Raw genomic sequence first — 19,174 nt, forward strand, 5'->3', positions numbered from 1 at the left:
AATAGGAAGATGTGGTATATTGCTAATTTGACAACTTTCCATCAGAGACCAAAGGATGTAGGAGGTTAGCGACTGATGACACTGGACAACCTTCAACAATCAGTAAAATCCATACCGCATAGCTATTTTTATTGAAAATCATATGTTCTTGCTACATGTATGCAAACAATTTTTTATTATCCATAACTTCGGATTTTATTGGTTCTTTTTCAGAAGGATTGAAATTCATCACTGAGAATAAAAGGAGAAAACACAGAAACAAGACCAAAATAAATTCAAAGACAAAAGTCAGATCAGTTATTATTTTCATCACTCAGCCAATGAATTGAAGTTCTATTAAATATCTAAAGATATTAAAACCACAATAATGACAATGTTCTGTGCTGAATGGCAAAAAAGTGGACTATACATTACAATCACACAATGCTGGATGATAAGAAACTATTAATTTTTTGGGTGGAGGGATATCCTGAAAAAAAAATAGATTTATGTAAAAAGCTACTAGTATGTTAAGCCTATTAATAGAGTTTTCATTGATTTCAAATGGGAAAAAATTGTGTTTCAAAAAAGTATTCTAGAATTCATAAATAAACATATATTGATACTTACATTATCTGCTTTGTTGTTTAAAAGTTTAGTTTTGAACAGTTATAGAACAATATAATTGCATTAACATTTCCAAGGAAAAAAAAGATATTCAACTAAAAAGATTCATCTTAAAACAATTTACTACCAAACAGAATTCATTGTAACATACACATTTATTTACTGTATATTTATAATTTGAATCATAGGATTTTATTTTGTCCCATGGGATATTAAAAATTCCATGGGATAATTATAGTCCCATGGGATTTTTTTTGTCCCATGGGACAACAAATATCCCATGGGACTACAATTATCCCATGGGACCCAAAAAAATCCTATGGGATTTAACCAAAATCCCATGGGATAATGGTCAATCCCATGGGATTTGCCCTATCCCATGGGATATTGAAAATCCCATGTTTTTCTAAATCAAATTACAAAAAAGATATAATAATAACAGCAGAAAAGCAATGAATTTATTGAATCCCATGTAATTCCGCACATTTTGGTTATATACACGACACTGTAGCTCTAAGGAGAGGCGGCGGCGGATTTGCAAATGAGTGTTTTGCAAATTAAAAGTGTCCAGTGTTTTTAATTGTGCTGATCTTTTCTAATTTTGACGGAATAGGTATGACAGATTTATACCAGACTGGAGGTATACGTGCATGTTTTCTGTAGTAATACTTGTAGTATAGTGTATAGTATCGGAACCTCTGGCCTTTGTTAGTCTTGTATGGTTTTTTTTTTATTTTGGCTCATTTATATGTTTCGGAGTTTAGTGTGACGTCCATATTCGCTGAACTAGTATACATATTTATAAGGGGCCAGCTGGAGCCCGACTCCGGGTGCGGGATTTTCTCGCTGTGTTGAAGACCCATTGGTGGCCATCAGATGTTTTCTGCTCTTTGGTCGGGTCGTTGTCTCTTTGACACATTCCCCGTTTCCGTTCTCAATTTTATATAGTATATTTGTTTTCTACATATATTGGATAAAATCATCTACTATATATATATATATATATAAGCGAACTTGGAATAGTGTCAAAAGACTACAAATATATGAAAGAGAAATCAAAGTTTTTTTAGAATATAGATATAAAAAGATGTGGTATGAGTTCCAATGAGACAACTCTCCATCCAAGTCACAATTTGGAAAAATAAACCATTATAGGTCAAAGTACGACCTTCAAAACAGAGCCTTGGCTCACACCGAACAGAAGTATGTTCATCTTACCTCTACGAAGACTTTGTTTTACATCTACCTCACAATAATACAGGAAAATGTCTGTTAGTAAAAGAGAGGCGGGAAATACCTAAGCGACATTTGTACTCATAAGTAAAAAAAAAATTGACAACGCCATGACACAACACGAAAGACGACCAAAAGACAAACAATATTACACAAATTACAACATAGAAAACTTCTGACTGAGCACTTCGAACCCCATCGAAAACTGTGGGTGAGCTCAGATGCTTCGGGTGGGTTAGCAGATCCACATGTGTTAGCAGTCGTGTTGCTGTTGTAAGTATAAATTTGGTTAAAGGTCTAACTCGGAATAGGTCACATTTGTGGAAAAAAGGATGGGATTGTGATTACGACAGTTGAAACATATTCGTCGTCATCTGTGAAAGAATAATGAACACAATAAATTAACCTAGCTTTGACCAATATTCTTTCTGTAGTAACATACTAGTGTTGTGTACGTGTATACACCCTGATGAATACGAGAGAAATATGTAAGACACGTAGCTTTAAAACGATATGAACTACATTTTGGCAAAGTATTACTGAATATGTTTTGTTTATTGTCTTGTACTAACTAAATCTTTATGATTTGTGTACGTACCGGTATAAATGTTTAAGTGCAATAGTCAAATCAAGACGATTAATAAAAAGCGACCATTTTGCCTATTTCTGTTTAATCAATGATCTACACAAAAGAAACAAGCAAACTGACTATAAAATGTGTTTGTACCCCCGCCTCTCCATCCCCCCTCAATATACAAATCATATACAATCATGTGCAGTGTATCTTTTAATTCTTCTTAATTATCTTATCACACAAATTACTACTACTATTAATCTAAATTGATTTTTCTATGAAGTCAAGTATACTTGCTTTTAAAAACAAAATCCCTTGTAATAAAAAAAGTTTACTGATTCTTTTTTTCCGCTTAATTTAATCTTCTTTGTCTAGATCCTGAACATAATGTTGTGGACTTCTTTCAGTTTATTTAAACATTGTCTCACAAAAATATAACCTTTGATACCTTATTCCCTCTGCCCATTGTTAAAAAGAGGTGGAAGATAACAAAGGGAAAAACTGAATCATAGTTCATAAGTTGACGAGAAAACCAACAACACCATATGGAAAAAAAAACACACACCCAAAAACAAGTCTACCAGTTAATAAATACACCATAGGAAATAAAGACTGAGCAACACAAAACTCATCATTTATATCATGACAGAAACGAAACCCTGGTTACTGAGAAGATATAGTACCACAGAGGCGAAACCGATTTGATAGTGGTAATAATATATAAACATTCATTTGCCATGAGCAACGCGGCGTTTGTCATATATGGAGCGGGATCTGATTACACTACCGGAGCACCTGCGATTTCCCCCGGATATTTCATGAGCATTCTGTATGTTAATCACATCTTTTTATTTTGTTTATTGTAGGTTGCAACTGCTACCGGAATAAAAAAAAAATAAAAACCATAGAGGAATTTGGCTGTTCTGATAAGATCTCTTTTGCTTCTAATTATTTTATCCATGTGGATTACCGAACTTGTCAAATCGAATATACATAGAGAAACACGTATTGCGTGCACTGACATCAGTATTATTACATGATATACAATTGTACGTCACGTCCTATAAAATTGGTCTTCCTTTTTATTAGTACGCAGTCAACCGTACTTACAATACTCAGTACACAGTACCATGACCTTGTCCCATATCTAGGATATATAAAAGTAAATAAAACAAAAATGAATTTAGTAGTTTATTTTACAAAACATTGAGGGTAGAGAGTATTCAACTAAAAAGTAATTGCAAAAATAAAATAATGCCATTTGAAAGAGAAGACAAAAACATAATCTGAAGGATAAACAGCAAGCATGGTCAAAAGAGAAGAACAATCATTAACGTGAAAGTGAAAAGACAACAATCTACAAACCTCTTCACAAGAAACTCAATCAAAGAATTGAAATATATAAACCCACAGAAACCTACGTCAATGAAATATGAAGGGTAAACAGTACCTCCTCCTCTTGTGGACCCGTCATGTTAAATAATTATTTGATTTGAATGATTACTGAGGAAATCTGATGACTCGTAAAGTATAATGCACAACTTTCACATGTCCATTACTTTTAAGTTTCCCCCTTTTAATCTTAATTCTGCTATAACTTAGCGACTGTCATTATAGTCCAGCAGTTCCCAGGGGAAGTAAGTGCTACTGTGACTTTGAGATGAAGAACAACAGTAAAAGTGTTGTTCCTTTACTTCTTGTGTTTTTGCTGATTTTGTGTCATGGATGGATACTTCTTTTATATAACGGGATCTTTCAGTTAACAGTAATTAGGGTTTAAAAAATATAACATGCATATATAGTGGAAATCGACACTTAAGGAGTAACTGTTGCAGTATGTCAGCATATTAGTTTTAGATTTAGATTTAAAGTTTCTTTTCTGCTTTCCTTATGAAGCTTTTACTCTTAAACTTTCTGTTGCTGGCTTTTAAAGAAAAATTAAAACGGATATTTGTTTGCTCATGTTTCAGATTTATACATGATAATATTCAGGAACAACGGGTTTGACACCAACTGAACTTTAGTTATCCAACAAATATTCCATCAACTTCATTTTTACCTATTATGTCTATTTGTTTTGCTCACACATTGTTGTCAATATAATGGAATTATATACGACTGTTAAACAAGTGAGACGTTTAGCTAGCTATAAAGCCAGCTGGTTTATATCACCATATTCTACACAAGGAAATGCCTGTACCAAGTCAGGAATATGACAGTTTATCCATTCGTTGATGTGTTTGAGCTTTGATTTTGCCATTTGATCAAGGACTTTCCGTTTTGACTTTTCCTTGGAGTTCGGTATTTTTGCTATTTTACAACTTTCTATGATCAATTCTATTCAACATTAATTCCGAATCTGTTGTTTGCAACTTCTGATTTTATCACAGACGTAAATTACTTCATCTTTTCAATGAATTGTAAAATTGTTATAGTTCTATTACAACCTTTGCAAAAACTAATTTTTAATCAATATTATTTTGTCACACATCGATATCTACATGTATGAATATTATTGACAATTATAATACTGGTCGGTCGAATGCTTACATTTCAGATTAAAGGGGAAATCGACACTTAAGGAAGTAACTGTTGCAGTATAAATTCAAACATGGCTATGTCAAAATATTCAAAATCTAAAACATGAGGAAAACAAGTATTCGTTTTAATTTTTCTTTAAAAGATAACGACTGAAAGTTTAAGAAAATAACATTATAAAACATGGGACAACATTTCTATGGCGACTAAATTCAGGAATGCAAACTCTACCGCAAAACGTGCATTATATATTATAATGTTCGTGAAAAGTGTTCATGATTGGAACAAGAATATATATATAATTATAAGCTAATTCTCGTCTCCCAACAATAGTCTAAGTTTGAATAAGATTTTCATTATAAATACGTAGAGAAAACTACATAGAGAAATAAGGAAGACTAGACTAAGTAAGACAATGTCATATTATGAATACTTTGTTTGTTTTTCCTTTTTATTTTTAAGGTCTTTCGCGTTTGATAAACGACTCCTTTCAAACGATCCGGGTGTGATGGCTGAATTGAAGGGAATGTCTCTAGAGGTACAATCTTTATAATAATATAATAATAATAAATTCTTTATTTAAAGAGGGTAACTCAATTAGAAGTAGTCTAATTTTCATTGAGGCCCTCAAACAAAATACATGTATACAGTTAACATTCATACATTCGATTCATATATTAAAATACAATATATATTACTTGTATATACACAATTCAATCATTCAAACATACAAATGGCAATAAATGGCAATAATTGGTAAAGTTTTGATTAAATTTTCTTATTCTTACAATAAAAGAAAGAAAACAAATTATTCGACTTGCATAAAATTTTCAAGAAAATGATTATAACAATGTTTCTTAAATAATTCCACATTTCAACAATTTTTTATTTTGAGTGGTAAATTATTCCATACCTTTGTTGCAGAATAATAAAAAGATTTTTTATAAAAGTTTGTATTTGGTCTTGGAACAAATAGATCATTATTAGAGACAGATCGTAAGTTGTGGTGTTGCACATCATTAATATTTAGCATTGTTAAGTAATCAGGTGTTAGTCTATTTACAATTTTATACATTAGAATTGATTGTTGGTATTTTATTCTTTTTGTAAAAGATAGCCATTTTAAAGATGAAAACATAAAATTAGATGGAACTGAAATATCGCATTCAAGTATATTTCTTGCTACTCTTTTTTGAAGTTTTATGATTCTATCTGAATCTTTTTGTAATAAATTTCCCCAAACTGAACTACAATAGTCTATATATGGTAGAATATATGCATTATAAAATAGTTGTCTTGTGTGTATAGGCAAATATACTTTAATTTTAAACAAAAGTGATATTTTAGATGAGATAATCTTGCATATACGATCAACATGATCCTCCCAGCTTAAATTTTCATCAATGTCAATTCCAAGTAATTTGAAAGAATGAACATTTTCAATACATGTTTCATTGACGGTAATACATAATTCTGATAGTTGTGTAAGTTTTTGTTTTGAACCCAATTTCATACACTTTGTTTTTTGTGCATTAATTTTCATACTGTTATTGTTACACCAAGATTGTATAGCATTTAAATCATTTTGCAATATGCTGTTTATTTTTTCAATGTTTTTATTATGAAAATGCAATGTTGAATCATCAGCATAATCCATGTCGGATTGTTTAACATGAAGTGGTAAATTATTTATATGAATTAAAAATAACAGAGGACCTAAAATAGAGCACTCCATATTTTACAAACGATTTATCAGATTTAATGTTAGCGTATTGAACTTCTTGTTGTCTCTCAGACAAATATGATTTTATCCAATCTATCGAACAGAAAACTTTACAACTAGAACATGATCTGGCACAAAATCGGTTGATGTCACTCAAATAAAACAGGAGCTTGCCACAACGTCACAGGAGCTTGCAAACAATAAATTGGAACTTACCAAAAATAAACTAGAACTTGCAACAATAAAACAAAGTATGATGACTTCAAACTCTGGTAAGTTTTACATAAAAACGTCCTTTCATTTCGTATTAATTTATTTTGAAATACTAGTAATTGTATACTCCAAAGGATGTTTTTTCTATCATCTATAACCCTATGGGAAGTACAATTTTTGTACCTTTTAAAAGCCGTAAAATAGCGTCACGTTGCTGTTTGTTTATACATTGTTTAATACTGTGGTATACCATCACTTCGTATTTGGTGTAAACTTTTTGAAAATAGTAACCGAGGCTTTTGATTTTAAAAAGGCGATCTTGCCTAGCTTGATATTGAAACTTTTCAATTGTTAATATTCCATTTTCTGTTTCAAGCAGATACGCACAAAATTTATAAAGTGTTTTTTTCTCATTTGAAAGAAAGCGACTGCCATAAGGGATCAAAGTGATAAAGTTGAAAGTTTTAGACAGTTTTACGCTTGAAATAATTATTAGGTAACCGTTATGTTACATGTAACATGTGTTATTCTTGGCCTCGGGTATGTGCCACATGTCTTAGTCACAATATCTTCCTCTTGTTAACATGTGTTAATATTGTCCTCGGGTATGTGCCACATGTCTTGGTCACATGCTCTTCCTCTTGTTAACATGTGTTAATACACCTTATCGCTATTTGTTCGCCATTACTGGACATGACAAAGGTTCCCGTAATATTTTGACGTCATAATACAAAATATCTGACACCACAATGGAAAAGTGGTTGTTGTATGACGTCAATAGATCAAGTGGCACAGATTCTCGGGTCAACAGGCGCAGATTTCAAAATAGCGATAAGTTGTATATTGGCCTCGGGTATGTGACACATGCACAATATCTTTCTCTTGTTAACATGTGTTATTTTTGGCCTCGGGTATGTGCCACATGTCTTAGTCACAATATCTTCCTCTTGTTAACATGTGTTATTCTTGGCCTCGGTTATGTGCCACATATCTTAGTCTCAATATCTTCCTCTTGTTAAATTGTGTTATTCTTGGCCTCAGGTATGTGCCACATGTCTTAATCACAATATCTTTCTCTTGTTAACATGTATTAATATTGTCCTCAGGTATGTGCCACATGTCTTAGTCACATGATCTTCCTCTTGTTAACATGTGTTAATACACCTTATCGCTATTTGTCCGCCATTACTGGACATCACAAAGGTTCCCGTAATATTTTGACGTCATAATACAAAATATCTGACGCCACAATGGAAAAGTGATTGTTGTATGACGTCCATAGTTCAAGCGGCACAGAATCTCGGGTCAACAGGCGCAGATTTCCAAATAGCGATAAGTAGTATATTGGCCGTGTGTTATTCTTGGCCTCGGGTATGTGCCACATGTCTTAGTCACAATATCTTCCTCTTGTAACATGTGTTATTCTTGGCCTCGGTTATGTGCCACATGTCTTAGTCTAAATGTATTCCTCTTGTTTAATTGTGTTATTCTTGGCTTCGGGCATGTGCCACATGTCTTAGTCACATCTTTCCCTTGTTAACATGTGTTAGTCTTGTCCTCGGGTATGTGCCACATGTCTTAATCACAATATCTTTCTCTTGTTAACATGTGTAAGTCTTGTCCTCGGGTATGTGCCACATGTCTTAATCACAATATCTTTCTCTTGTTAACATGTGTTAGTCTTGTCCTCGGGTATGTGCCACATGTCTTAATCACAATATCTTTCCCTTGTTAACATGTGTTAGTCTTGTCCTCGGGTATGTGCCACATGTCTTAATCACAATATCTTTCTCTTGTTAACATGTGTTAGTCTTGTCCTCGGGTATGTGCCACATGTCTTAATCACAATATCTTTCCCTTGTTAACATGTGTTAGTCTTGTCCTCGGGTATGTGCCACATGTCTTAATCACAATATCTTTCTCTTGTTAACATGTGTTAGTCTTGTCCTCGGGTATGTGCCACATGTCTTAATCACAATATCTTTCTCTTGTTAACATGTGTTAATATTGTCCTCGGGTATGTGCCACATGTCTTAGTCACATGATCTTCCTCTTGTTAACATGTGTTAATACACCTTATCGCTATTTGTCCGCCATTACTGGACATCACAAAGGTTCCCGTAATATTTTGACGTCATAATACAAAATATCTGACGCCACAATGGAAAAGTGATTGTTGTATGACGTCAATAGTTCAAGCGGCACAGAATCTCGGGTCAACAGGCGCAGATTTCCAAATAGCGATAAGTAGTATATTGGCCGTGTGTTATTCTTGGCCTCGGGTATGTGCCACATGCCTTAGTCACAATATCTTCCTCTTGTAACATGTGTTATTCTTGGCCTCGGTTATGTGCCACATGTCTTAGTCTAAATGTATTCCTCTTGTTTAATTGTGTTATTCTTGGCTTCGGGCATGTGCCACATGTCTTAGTCACATCTTTCCCTTGTTAACATGTGTTATTCTTGCCCTCGGGTATGTGCCACATGTCTTAGTCATGGCCTCGGGTATGTGTCACATGTCTTAGACATGACCTCGGGTAAGTGCCACATGAGTTATTCTTGGCCTCGGGTATGTGCCACATGTCTTAGTCATGGCCTCAGGTATATGCCACATGTCTTAGTCACAATATCTTCTTCTTGTCCTCCATTGTCGCATAAACGTCTATGCGACTTATCACAGATTTTTAATAGCAACAAGACGCATACTACTGATCGCGCAGGATCTGCATATACTTACGGAACACATGAGTTCACCAAACTGACAATAGCTTTTGTTTTAAAGGTGCTTTTGATAGAAGTTTTGAGTGTTGTATTTTCTGCTTTGTCGTTTTCCAGTGTCTGTGTTATTAAAACCAGTGAAATATTTTCTCATCGTTGTAATTGAAAAGCATGTTTCCCTCCATTTCAGACTCTCGTGAAGTTTTATGATTAGATATTTACATAACCCATGTTTTCCTCTTCTTGCAATAGTGTTAAAACATTTGACTTTTCTACCCTTACACAAGTATACCCCACTCAAAACTAAAAGACAAATTGAAAAAATTGGTCCTGCTTTGTATCATTAAATCAATGACCGACGTAGATACAAGTATTTTGTTTTAGGAGAGATAACGCGTACTTTGAGATAACCCGAATAATTCAGTCGTTAAGGGAGGGACTGAATTATTCGGGTTAACTTTGAGAAAAATCACTCTGATTCAAACAAAAAATTCGCTGACATTATCAAGATGTCTTGATTGACACCATATATTATATATAACGTTTGGAGCAATACATTGTATCTGTTAAACTGACTGTGCGATGCATTTAATCTGTAAAACTATATACTTTCAATTAACTGATTCTATATATATATGTTCCGGACCATATGAGTATTTGGACCGTAAGCGTATGGTCATGACCGTATGGGTATACTCATATGGTCTGACCATACGCGTATAGTCGGACCATATGAGTACATACTCGTTTTGTTATTAACGGGCCGGACCATATGAGTATTCAGATCATATAAGTATAGTTCGAAAAAAATCAAACTTCCTTAACAGACACAACTCGTTCTCTGAACAAAAATCGTCACAAGTTATTAACCGAAATCCTTTATCTTTGTTACATATTGTCTGAATCTTTGTATATTTGTTGTCGTGCCTTCGCTATCTAGAATTAATTTTTAAACACCTTTATCTTGTCGACAGTTTCGTCCGTACGTGAATCCACAGGTGTTTTGGGGCATGGACACTTTGTTTTCTTTTCCCCGGCGTTTAGATAAGATTTTCTATAATTTCTTCTAATTTATTTTCACTTAACTGATGTGTTCATACTCTCATTCATACAATCTTACATTTACAGTGGTTTCTACCGAAGAATAGGGGTCAATACGTATAAACTACTGTAATTGTAAATCATATAATGAGGAGCATGAACAAGTTAGATATCTAAAATTAATTTGAAATGTTTAAGAAATTTTAATTTACAAAAAACAAAATGAAACACCAAAATAAAAAATGAGGGTTCAGTCCTCCAATTGCTAAATTAAATGAGTAAAACAGTTGACTTCTTGCTTAACAGTTCATATAGTTATTTCTGGAGTCGACATATCGATATTGTGTTTCGTAAAGACAAATTAATAAAGACCATGCAAAAATGGTCGGACCATATGAGTATATACGCATATGGTCATGACCATACACGTATGGTTCAAATACGCATATTGTCCGGAACATATACAAAACAATCTCATCACAGATACCAACTTATAATTGATACGTGAGACGCGCTATTTGTCTACATAAGACTCATAACTGCTTTTTCACATGATGGTTTAAAAAGTTTCGATATTTAAGATTCGTTTTAGGGTTCGAAATGTTATAATTAGTGTTCATTATCTTGAAACGCAGATCAGCGAGTTTCTAAAAACGAAAAAAATATATTATACGCATAAACAGAAAGACAGATGAAACATTCATTGCTGACTGTGCAATGCATTTAATTTGTAAAACTATATATTTTCCTTTTTAATTGATTCTATACACAAAAATCTCACCACAGATACCAAGTTTATAATAGATACGACAGACGCGCAATTCGTGTACATCAGACTCACAAGTAGGCTAGCGCTCGAATCAAAACAGGTTGAAGGCCAAATTGTTTTAAAAGAGCATTAATCTTGTTAATTAGAAACCGAAAATACCGAAAACGTTGTGACAAAAGTGGCTCAGAAATCTATGCCTTGGGTAGAAAACGTTAGTGTATTGGATAATTCAATATCAATGATATTTCATGTCAACCCAAAATTGCTGATTCTTGAACTGGTGATATCCTCGTGGACAATAAATCACCAGTAGTGGTATCGATCCAGTGGTTGTAAAATAATCCCAAAAAAGTGTGGATTGACATAATTGACGAAGTGTATAATTTTGGTAATATATATGTACTAGTATTACGGATGTCAGGATATTTTACACCCTTTTCATTATATTTACATTTTGAATTGAGATTTTGCACCCTTTTCATTATGTTTACATTTTGAATTGAGATTTTACATCCTGTAAATTTCATTATATTTTTATTTTGAATTTGCATTAGTTGTAGGATCTGTTTATACCAGATGGGGAAGAGAGGATTGTCCATCTAACGGAACAGAATTAGTTTATACAGGTGATTTAACTAATTAGTACAGGGGAGGTGACATTATGTCCCATTTAACAATAAAGAAAATGCATAAAGCCAAGAAATACAAATGAATAAGAAAAGATAAACATCTGTTTGATATTATAATAACGTAGTGTATATAGATAGTTTACAAAATGAAAGAACAATTTCGATTTTATAACAATTTTATTTGCTCAAAGCTACAAAAAGGATCGTACACAAGTTTAACCAACTTATGAAGTCTTCTTCTTTACATAATATTACAATAACAATTATACAGAGCATGCACAGTTACTGTGCATGCTCTGTATAATTGTTATTGTAATATTTGAGTTCAGTAGATATATATTAAAGGTAATACTAAAATGAGGCATTTGCACAGTCTGAGAAGAAAAAAAAAAAGCCTAACACAATTAACATGGAAAAGGATAGAGAATTGAGAAAAAGAGAAAAAAAATATTAGAAATAAAAGACAAAAAAAAAAAAAAAAATAGGAAATAATATAAATATGAAAAAAAAATAAAAAATAAAAAATAAATGAAATTCTGTGGACACGGTGTTTTTGTTTATTCATATCTTATTTGAATAAACTACAAGGAATCTTTTTGATTTTTTTGTATTTTTAAAGACTTCTTTAAAGATTTCACAGTTTTCCTCGCATGTTAAAGTTTGGCTACCCTCAGTGAGCAACTGTAGATTTATTGTCACTTGTAGACGATGAATGTTGGTTAATAGATCGTTCCTTATATCGGTGTATTTATTGCAATTAAAGAAAAAATGAAATGAATCTTCACGCGGAGCGCCACAAGCACAATATGGACTTTATATTATATTTGATTCAAATAGGTCGTTATTTAGAAATGAGGCTCAACATCGCAGCTGTGTTAAAATTACACTCAATTTCCGCGGACCATACATAAAATGCTTAGGTACAGTCTTTGCTTCGTATGTATTCGATTTTATTTTAGTTTATTTCTTTGGTAGAAACATTACCCACAGCAAAACAATAACAACATTTATTCTAAAAGAAGCTTTAATAATTTTTCAAGTCATAACAATAACAATATTTTAGTGTGCTTATACATGTACAAAACATGAAAAATGATACATCGTCATGGTTTATTGTCATGAAAACTAAACAATCGAAATTTTCTTTTCTATTTTTCTTACCACCATTCACACGAATATTTTTTTTTCAAGTAGCAGAAATATCATATACTTTTGGATTCTTGTAATGCATTGATTTAGATTGTCAGTTCGAACATTACAGAGTACATTATGATATTACAAAGGTCAGAATCTGGGTTCACATTATTGTTACTTTCTGCAAGTTTGAGGCACATATATCACTTTATACTATCCCGCTTGTTATATATACATTTATTTTGTATTCATATTTGTTAGAAGGCTAGCTTACAAATATACTATTACGTATTCATCTTGGTAATTTATGATAGAAAATGATATTGTACTGTGAAAAACAAAACAATCAAACAAAACCAAACAAATTAAAGTCAATTGCAATAGGCAAAACGTCTTTCTTTAAATTTTTTAATTTACCACAAAACGTTTAAAATATGAAAAAAATTCTAGAATAAAAGTCGAGAAAAAAATGCGCAAGTTGAAGTTGCAGAATCTGCTTTCCTGAATATAAGACAAAACAATTAAGTCAACTTTTGACGTCGGTTTATGGTGATATGCAAACAATTAATTTCATCAAGGATATTGACCTATGCCGTCAATACAGTAAACGTAGATAATGGAATTTGTACAAATAAAGAACTAGGAACAAGCTCACCAAATTTATTTATAATAAAAAAAAAAAAAAAAAAAAAATAGGAGAAAACGTAACATCCTTAATTTTAAGGGGTACAGAACACTCTTTTTAAAAAACTGACGAAAGTTTTAATCCCATATTATTTATAAAAATAAATCAAGCTTCTCAATGATCAAAATTAGTGTAAGTCAAATTTTTGATATATATCCAATGAAATTATTCCTGTAAATTGTGTGGTTCAAATTTCTTGAAATTTTTAGAATTTTGTCAACAGGTTTAAGTAAATATTTTGTAAAATTTTATGAAACGAGCCAAATCTATTTTAGTGTATTTTTGTGTTGGGTACTCACTTAATTAAAAGAAATGTTGGATATATGTCAATCAGACAGCAACCCACGACAACATTACATTTAGAGAGCAACATATATAGTCTTCTACAACATATTTGTGTGCATAATCTATTCTTTTATGAATGAAGGGATTGCTGGTGGCTGCTGGTATGGTTACACAGGCTCTGCTGTAAACTATGTGTGTTTGCCAAACAATCCTGAATTTATTAAAGACGACTCACCAGGCGGTGATGTACGGAAGCCGATAAGGGCCATTAAAAAAAAAAATTATGTCGTAATTACGACATAGCATGTCGTAATTTCGACATAACATGTCGTTATAACGACATCGCTATATCGTAATTTCGACATAACATGTCGTTATAACGACATCACTATGTCGTAATTTCGACATAACATGTCGTTATAACGACATCGCTATGTCGTAATTTCGACATAACATGTCGTTATTACGACATCACTATGTCGTAATAACGACATAGCTATGTCGTAATAACGACATCGCTATATATATATATAAAAGAATATGTATTATGATTGCCAAGAGACTTAATGACACAGAAATTAACAACTATAGGTCATCATAATGGCCTCAATAATGAGAAAAGCCCCCGCATAGTCAGCTATAAAAGAGAGACGAAAGATACCAATGGGAGAGTCCCCGACATGACAGCTGTTTAATAATTTAATTCAAACGAATGAAAATAACGGTTTTAATAATGTACAAACAAAGACCGAAAAACGAATATGTAACACAGCAAACAAATGACAACCACTGAATTACAGACTCCTGACCGCTATGTGATAATAACGGCAACCTTATAGTTTAACTTTTCACTTTTTGATGCGATAGGCATTTCAAAATGGTTGTCAGTAAAGGCAAAGTTTGTAGCGGAAACAAATTCATCTTTTTTTTTTAGAATAATGAACACTATATGCAATCAAGCTTAATTAAAGTTATTCACTTGCACCTCAGACTTGCACATACTAGAACTTTATTTATAATCAAGTCAAATGAGACCCAGTTGAATAGGGGAGCAATTCAAGCTCCTTGGAGCCTCTAATTATGTTTGGCATGTACAGATTTGTGTAAATTATGAAGTCCTGCATTTCCATTGCAGGTTCTGAATAAGATGAATTTTAAGCTTTTCCCAATAAAGACTATGTTAAACTTTGGACTCATAGTGCTCAGACCCACGGATCTCTGTACCTTCATTTGTACACACTTGAATCTAAATGTACAGTAACTACTGAGGCTTGATGCAAATTATTACTGCATTGCTATTGTTGGTTCTTAATGAGATTCTTCAAGCGTCCTCCCCATTGAAGCCCTATTAAAACTTTGTACCCCAAGTTCTTTTAACCACTGTTCCCCAGGGCAACTATTCCTACAAACTTAAGGGGAGGGTTAGGATTCCGCTAACATGTTTAACCCCGCCACATTCTTTATGTATGTGTATGTCCCAAGTCTTTAATTTACATATTTGTTTTTCGTTTATTTTTGTACATAAAATAGGCCGCTAGTTTTTCACGTTTGAATTGTATTACATTTGTCATTTCGGGGCCTTTTATGGCTGACTATGCGGTATGGGCTGTGATCATTGTTGAAGGCCGTACGGTGACTTTAATTGTAAATTTCTGTGTCATTTGGTTTCTTGTTGAGAGTTGCGTTTTTGAACAAACCAGCGTATCCCAAGGCCTTGATAACCTCTGTAGGCCCCAAATAAGACGGAAAAAAAACATCAAAATTGGAGAGAAAACTGAAAAAAAATTGTTTCTAACCTCAGGGATATTAACCCTTGGCTATCTTAGATTTAATGCAATCAGTATGCATCAGCATCAGGGCACAGCTCATTTGCATATCATTTCCATATTTTTACAAATACTCGAAATTTAGACAATTTCTGATAACAATTCAGCATGCCAAGGGTTAATATCCCTGAGGTTAGAAACCATTTATTTTCTGTTTTCTCTCCAATTTTGATGTTTTTTCGTCTTATTTGGGGCCTACAGAGGTTATCAAGGCTTTGGGATACGCTGGTTTGTTCAAAAACGCAACTCTCAACAAGAAACCAAATGACACAGAAATTAACAATTATAGGTCACCGTACGGCCTTCAACAATGATCACAGCCCATACCGCATAGTCAGCCATAAAAGGCCCCGAAATGACAAATGTAATACAATTCAAACGAGAAAAACTAGCGGCCTATTCTATGTACAAAAATAAACGAAAAACAAATATGTAAATTAAAGACTTGGGACAGACACATACATTAAGAATGTGGCGGGGTTAAACATGTTAGCGGGATCCCAAACCTCCCTCTAAGTTTGTAGGAATAGTTGTCCTGGGGAACAGAGGTTAAAAAAACTTGGGGTACAAAGTTTTAATAGGGCTTCAATGGGGAGGACGCTTGAAGAATCTCATTAAGAACCAACAATAGCAATACAGTTATAATTTGCTTCAAGCCTCAGTAGTTCATTAAGATTCAAGTGTGTACAAATGAAGGTACAGAGATCCGTGGGTCTGAGCACTATGAGTCCAAAGTTTAACATAGTCTTTATTGGGAAAAGCTTAAAATTCATCTTATTCAGAACCTGCAATGCCAAACATAATTAGAGGATCCAGGGAGCTTGAATTGCTCCCCTATTCAACTGGGTCTCATTTGACTTGATTATAAATAAAGTTCTAGTATGTGCAAGTCTGAGGTGCTAGTGAATAATTTTAATTAAGCTTGATTGCATAAAGTGTTCAATATTCTAAAAAAAAAAAAAGATGAATTTGTTTACGATACAAACTTTGCCTTTACTGGCGACCATTTTGAAATTCCTATCGCTTCAAAAAGTGAAAAGTTAAACTATAAGGTTGTCGTTATTATCAGATAGCGGTCAGGAGTCTGTAATTCAGTGGTTGTCATTTGTTGCTGTGTTACATATTCGTGTTTCGGTCTTTGTTTGTACATTATTAAAACCGTTATTTTCACTCGTTTGAATTAAATTGTTAAACAGCTGTCATTTCGGGGACTCTCCCTCTGGTATCTCTCGTCCCTCTTTCATAGCTGACTATGCGGGGGCTTTTCTCATTATTGAGGGCATTATGATGACCTATAGTTGCTTATTTCTGTGTCATTTAGTCTCTTGGCAATCATAATACATATTCTTTTATATATATAGCGATGTCGTTTTTACGACATAGCTATGTCGTAATTACGACATAGCTATAGTGATGTCGTTATTACGACTTGTTATGTCGAAATTACGACATAGCGATGTCGTTATAACGACATGTTATGTCGAAATTACGACATAGCGATGTCGTTTGAACGACATGTTATGTCGTTTTAACGACATGTTATGTCGAAATTACGACAAAGAGATGTCGTTATTACGACATGTTATGTCGTAATTACGACATAAAAATTTTTTTTTGAATGGCCCTTATCGGCTTCCGTAGTGATGCGACTATACATGGTGCAGAATATCAAGACAATTATTTCGGTCAAGGTTAATATGATAATGATGTTCCCTGTGCTGTTTGTAGAGCCGTCAGCAGGTCATCTGTGCACATGATTCCAGGAAAAATACATTGTTATGGCAACTGGCATCAAGAATATTATGGGAGACTGGCTGCCAATGCAAACAAACATGCAGCAGGTTCTGAATACGTATGTGTCGATCACATGGCACAGTATCGAAAAGGAGGTGGTTCCAATGCTAATGGCAAACTATTTTTTAAAGTTGAAGCTAAGTGTGGTTCACTGCCTTGTCCTCCGTACTACGACACGGCACCCATGTCTTGTGTTGTCTGTTTCAAGTGATTACATCACAGAATCGTTTGAAAATACATGTACATGTATTGAGAATAGTTGACCACATCCTTGCCTTTTCTTTTGTTAAATAAAGTTAATTTTACCGAATATAAACTAAATGTTGTTGAATATTATTGTTTAAACTTGTATATTGGTGTGATTAAGGGTATTTGTGATACTACATGAACGAATTTATAATAAACTAGGGGTCCTAAAGAGCCTGTGTCTCTCACCTAGGTTTATGTGCATATTCATCAATGGACACTCTCCAACATTTTTGACTAGAATATATTCAAGACTAAAATCTTTTTTTGTTGAAACTGTATTGCTGATCTTCTTTTTTTTTCTTTTTTTTTTTACAAATTTTCTCCCTTTCATCTATATATATTTTTTGCCCAAAACACAAAAAAAAGCTAAGATCGTCATTTAAGGGCAATTACTCCTAGAAAAAAAAAACAACTGACAAATTCATCTACAAAAACTTATGTACTTTTAAGCTGACCTATTTGCAGATCTTGTCATGCTGATTATTTTTGATTTTTAAAGATTCTACATTTCTATTATAGTTTTCAAGATAAAATCGTAAAATTCGTCATATAGGGTAATAACTCCTACAGGAAGTCGTCTGAGAGTTTGAATGTTAATAGACAGAGGTAATTCTCATCATTTGGAACGTGTTTACCGTTGTTTGATTTTTCTCTATGTAGAGTGGTTTTCAAGATACAAAACTTGCATTTTACCCAGGTCTATGTTCTTTTTTTAGTCATGTTGCAATTGGCCATATTGGTTGGCAGGCGTGGTAGTCGGACACATTTTTAAAAACTAAATACCCCAATGATGATTGTGGCTAAGTTTGGTTGGACAGGGTTCACTTTAGGCCAAATATGGCCTTGAAATTCAACTTTATCTTAAAATATCAAATTGGGCATAATTTGGTTCTTAAATGGATCTATTTCAAAAGCCTTACTACTAAGTTAAAGAGATCTTTTCATTAGAGTACATTCTAGGCTTCAATGTCAGCACGTTTTGGACAAGCCATATTGTCAAAAAACGATGAATTTGTACATTTGTCGGACTTAAAAACTTGAGGAAACCCTTGGCCGTAACCTAGGATCAAAAATGTTCTGTAACCAAAAGTTGCCAATGATGATATTGAATCCCTAGACACAAAAACGTTCTGGATCAGGGGTGGCGGCCGAAGTAA

General features: G+C 33.3%; 1 protein-coding gene across 1 annotated transcript; it reads left to right on the top strand.

The window, feature by feature from the left end:
- The first annotated feature begins 9,414 nt into the window (after window positions 1–9,414).
- On the top strand, window positions 9,415–17,979 carry LOC127718651 (uncharacterized). Its single transcript, XM_052224704.1, has 3 exons — window positions 9,415–9,424; window positions 11,970–12,041; window positions 17,738–17,979. Exons 1-3 carry the CDS (start codon window positions 9,415–9,417, stop codon window positions 17,977–17,979), a joined length of 324 nt encoding a protein of 107 aa, XP_052080664.1.
- Window positions 17,980–19,174: the final 1,195 nt, after the last annotated feature.

Source organism: Mytilus californianus, unplaced genomic scaffold, assembly GCF_021869535.1.
Source record: "Mytilus californianus isolate M0D057914Y unplaced genomic scaffold, xbMytCali1.0.p SCAF_10, whole genome shotgun sequence".
In the NCBI taxonomy this organism is placed as follows: Eukaryota; Metazoa; Mollusca; class Bivalvia; order Mytilida; family Mytilidae; genus Mytilus; species Mytilus californianus.